This window comes from Haliaeetus leucocephalus, unplaced genomic scaffold (genome assembly GCF_000737465.1).
Source record: "Haliaeetus leucocephalus isolate CR32 unplaced genomic scaffold, Haliaeetus_leucocephalus-4.0 Scaffold2, whole genome shotgun sequence".
Taxonomy (NCBI): Eukaryota; Metazoa; Chordata; class Aves; order Accipitriformes; family Accipitridae; genus Haliaeetus; species Haliaeetus leucocephalus.
The window spans coordinates 11,068,331-11,072,593 of record NW_010972438.1 but is presented as its reverse complement, the minus strand read 5'-3'; the positions used below and the strand labels follow the sequence as shown (position 1 = coordinate 11,072,593).

General features: G+C 69.8%; 1 protein-coding gene across 1 annotated transcript in view; it reads left to right on the top strand.

Moving 5' to 3' along the window:
* Positions 1-3,946, top strand: part of LOC104835498 (interleukin-17 receptor C-like) — a 7,789-nt gene extending 3,843 nt beyond the window's left edge. Inside the window, exons 15-29 of the mRNA XM_010573508.1 lie at positions 17-375; positions 569-680; positions 749-793; positions 977-1,116; positions 1,311-1,370; positions 1,482-1,536; positions 1,629-1,813; positions 1,894-1,944; positions 2,028-2,073; positions 2,185-2,297; positions 2,370-2,438; positions 2,508-2,565; positions 2,700-2,795; positions 2,877-2,915; positions 3,339-3,946. Of these exons, the coding sequence (XP_010571810.1) occupies positions 17-375; positions 569-680; positions 749-793; positions 977-1,116; positions 1,311-1,370; positions 1,482-1,536; positions 1,629-1,813; positions 1,894-1,944; positions 2,028-2,073; positions 2,185-2,297; positions 2,370-2,438; positions 2,508-2,565; positions 2,700-2,795; positions 2,877-2,915; positions 3,339-3,946 (2,036 nt within the window). The remainder of the gene's footprint in view (positions 1-16; positions 376-568; positions 681-748; positions 794-976; positions 1,117-1,310; positions 1,371-1,481; positions 1,537-1,628; positions 1,814-1,893; positions 1,945-2,027; positions 2,074-2,184; positions 2,298-2,369; positions 2,439-2,507; positions 2,566-2,699; positions 2,796-2,876; positions 2,916-3,338) is intronic.
* Positions 3,947-4,263: the final 317 nt, after the last annotated feature.

The window sequence follows — 4,263 nt, the reverse complement described above, 5'->3', positions numbered from 1 at the left end:
CGTCCCCCCCCCGCAGACACTGACGTGCTGTGCGGGACGGAGCCGCCGGGGCCCGGCCATGGGCTGGCCCTGGATCAGCTGCAGCTGGAGCCGGTGCTGCGCTGCACCGGGCCCACGGCCTGCTCACCCTGCCTGGAGGCACGGCTGCACCTGACCACCGGCACCGGAGACCCCCGCCGCCCTGCGCCATCGGGCATCCCCGAGGCGGAGGATGGCGGTAAGGGGGGACGGTGGCCAGCGGTGGATGGGACTGCCTCGTCCCAGCCCAACGTCACCGGGCTACTGCTGCTCTCCGGGCACACATACGCCTCCTCCCGCTGCGTGGCCGTGGAGGTCCAGGCACCCCTGGCCCCTGCGCTGCCTGGCCAACCCCTGGTACGTAGAGGCGGGGTGCCGGGAATGGGTGTCCCCAGCACCGGCAGTCCACGGGCACTGCAGCGTGTGGGGATGTGGGTGCTGGCACCAGCGCATCTCTGTGGTGCGGTGGTCCTGTTGCCCGTGCCCCAGGGAGATGGGTGCTGGTGGTGCCGGTACCTCGCCACAGCGCGGTGGTGGTTTTCCTGCACAGGGCTGGGTGACCTTCCGGTGCTTCGAGGCGCCGCTGGGCTCCAAGCTCCACGTCACAGCATACACTAACTCGCGTGACCACTGGAGGCTGAGCCAGTGGCAGTGGGTGCCAGGTGAGCCCCCGGCATGCCCCGCCGTTGTGGCCCCCTCCCTCCTGCTCGCTGACCTCCTGTTCCCACAGACTGCTCATGGCCCGCGGCACAGGCTGCCATCCTCCAGTGCCAAGGTAGGTGCTGGCATCCCCCAGCTGCGGCAGCGCCGGGACCCCCCCACCTTGGTGTATGTCCCCTGGGGAGAGCTGGGTGGTGAATGCCGGGAGAGAGGGTGACCCCTGGGGTGCTGTGCCCTGTGCTGTGGTGCTGAGTGGGTGGTGCTGGGTGCCGGGTGCCCTGAGCTGCCTCCGGTGCAGTGCCCAGGCTGCAGGTCTCCCCGGGGCCGAAGGAGGTGGTCGTGGAGGTGCAGGGGGCCATGGCGGGGCACAGCTACACCCTCCGGCTCTACCACAACCAGAGCCACGGTGCCAGCGGGCCGGGGCGCGCAGTGACCGCGGTGAGTGTGAACCCCTTCCCTGACCCCCCCACCCTTGCCGGGCTCCGGCCGCTGCCCCGTCCCCGGGAAGCCATGTCTGTGTTACAGGCAGGGTGCTGGGAGAGGGTCCCCTGGGAGTGGATCCCCCTGGGCTGGGTGACACCAGTGGGGGGCAATTTGCCACCGTGTGACCCACGTCTGGTTGCCGGTGGCAGAGCAGCCCCATGAACTACAGTCTGCCAGCCGATGAGGTGCTGCCCTGCCTCTGCCTGCAGGTGGGTGCCCGGCCCAGGCACCATGGGGGCATCCCAAGGGGGCTAGCTGGGTCACAGTCACAACATGGATACCCCAAATCCTTCTTTTCCTTCTCTCTTTCTCCCACCTAGGTCTGGCCAGAGACCCAGGACCCGCTGCGGGCCACCCTGTGCCCCTTTTCCCACGGTACCCACAGGGCTGGGGGGGGGGGGGCGGGCCCACGGGGGCCCCGAGGGGACACCGCGCAGGGTGACACCCCTCTCCCGGTGCCGCTGCAGACGCTGAGGCCTGGGAGCGGCTGTGGGCGCGCAGCCGGCTGATCCTGCATGCTGGGGGGCAGGCGCTGACCTGCTCCCTCTCGGCTCCCTGCGACCTCCCGGCTGAGCTGGTGCCCTGCTGGCAGCCGGCACCCGCTGGGCTCTGCCAAGCCCTGCCCGGCCTGCGGCAGCCCGCCGTGGGGCAGGTGAGTGGGGCTCTGTGGGGCGTCGGGGACATGCAGGGGGGGTGCGGGTGGCACTAACGGAGCATCCCTTCTGCCCACAGGGACTCCAGGAGTTTGGGGGGCTGCGGCCACACCCTAACCTCTGTGTGCAGGTAGGACACCCCTCTGTCCCACGGCTGCCCTACAGCTGCCCCATGGGCAGCCCCAGGCACTGCTGATCCGGTCTCTGGGGCAGGTGTGGAGCGACGGGCAGGTCCGGCTGACCCAGTGCTTGCGGGACCGTGAGTATTGCTGGGGTGGGAGGGCAGGGGCAGCCCAGGGGTCTGGGTGGGGGGTGAGCCCTCCCCGCCCTCCCCTTGCCGCCTCCCCCTAGCCCCCTGGCACATCCCCAGGAGCGCTGCCTGGCCGCCCCGATGACCTCCTGCTGCTGGAACATGAGGGGAACGCCTCGCTGTGCGCCCTGGAGCGGAGCACCTGCACACCCCTCACCAACTTCACCAGCACGGTAAGGGACAGGGACCCCTGTGTCCCGGCGGCACCAGCGGCACAACTGGCTCACCCCCTGCCGCCATTGCAGGGAGTGGGGCGCCCTGGGCTGCTGGAGCAGGAGCTGCGGCGGGACGTGGCGGCGGGGCAGTGCAGGCAGGTCAGTGCGGGCAGCTGGCGGGCAGTGGGCAAGGACCAGGCAGCGTGTGACATGTCCCCATGTCCACAGATCTGGCACGCTGAGAACAACACCGGGGTCACGCTCTGGGCCTGTCCTTTGCACAAGTGTGAGTATCCCTGGCCGCACCGGGGCAGAGCGGGGCCGGTGTGGGGCTGAGGGAGGGCCCCTACCCTGTGGAGCCACTGGGGACCCTCGGTGGGTACCGGGGGCCCTTGGTGGACGCTGATCCCTGCTCTGCAGACCTGCGTGCCCGCTGGGTGCTGGCGTGGATGGGGGTGCTGGTGGGGGCTGCCTGCCTCCTGCTCCTGCTCCTGCTGAAGAAGGAGGACATGAAAGGTGAGCGGTGCCTGCCTGGGGGCTGTCCCCAGCCTGGGAACCCCCCCGGGGACCCTGCCTTACTGCCTGTCCTCCCCACAGGCTGGTTGAAGTCCCTGAGGGCTGACTACGGTTCTGAGGGTGAGTGTGGGGCAAGCCTGGGGTCTGGGACAGTGTGGGGCAGGGATGGGGGGACAGGGCAGGGGGGTCCCCACCATGGCTGCCCCATAGGGTCGGTAGGGGTGTAGGGGGACAGAGCAGAGGGTGGGAACCCTATTGAGGGGGGGTCCCAACCTGCCTCCTATTGTGGGTGTCCCTTAGGGTGGGTAAAGGGATTGGGGGACTGAGCAGGGGGTGGGTCACACATCGGCGGTGGTCTCAGCCTGCTTCCCACCGTAGCTGTCCCTCAGCTCAGGTATGGGAGGTGCTGCAGTGGTTCGGGGACAGAGCCAGGGGTTGGGATCCTCCATGGTGGGTGGTCCCAGCCTGCCTCCCACCCTGGCTGCCCCATAGGGTGGGTACAGGGAGCCCAGGGGGGCTTCAGGCACTGACAATACCCCCCAGGCCCGCTGCGAGGTCGGCGGGCACTGCTGGTGCACGCGATGGAGCCGGTGGCAGAGCGGGCAGCGTGCGCCTTGATGGCAGCCCTGCGCCCGCTGGGGCTGGCAGTGACGGCAGCACCGGGCGGTGGCAGCGGGATAGCAGCATGGGGGCCACTGCCCTGGCTGCACGCCCAGCACCGGCAAGCGCTGCGTGACGGTGACACCATCATCCTCTTCCTCTCCCCGGCGGCTGTGGCTGCTGCACACCAGTGGGACGCCAGGGCCAGGGCTGTACCGGGGGCCGGGGCTGCTGAATGTGGCCCCGGCCCCCAGCACGTCCCCAGCCCTGATGATGTCCCCACTGTAGCACCCTGCGAGGCATTCGCGGCAGCTCTGTCCTGCACCGTGCCGGAGCTGGCGGCGGGCAATGGTCACTATGTCGTGGTCCGGCTAGAGGCCTTGGTGCCGGCGGTGCCACCGGCACTGCGGGCAGCCCCTGCCTTCGCACTGCCCAGTGAGACGGGGGGCTTCCTGCGGGCGTTGGCGGGACCGGGTCGGCAGCGGGGCCGGTGGCCGGAGCCGTACGTGGCGGCAGTGGCCGAAGGGCTGCGGCGGTCGGTGGGGGAATAAAGCGGTGACAGTGGCTTTGCCGAGCGTGAGTCCGGCCCCTGTGGTGTGGGGGGTGAATGGGGACTGGGATGGATTGGAGAGGGGTGATGGGGAGGTAAGGGGGGGTTGGGGGCAGGAAGGGTGTCTGGGCTGGTTGGGGGGTGAAGGGGAACTGGACCATATCAGGAAGGGTGAAGGGGAACTGGGCCAGTTCAGGGGTACGAGGGGAACTGGGCCGGCCTGGGGGGCGGTGGGAGGGAACTGGACCAGTTCAGGAGGGGATGAGGGGGGAACTGGGCAAATCTGGGGGGGCGAGGGGGACCTGGACGGGTTTGGCT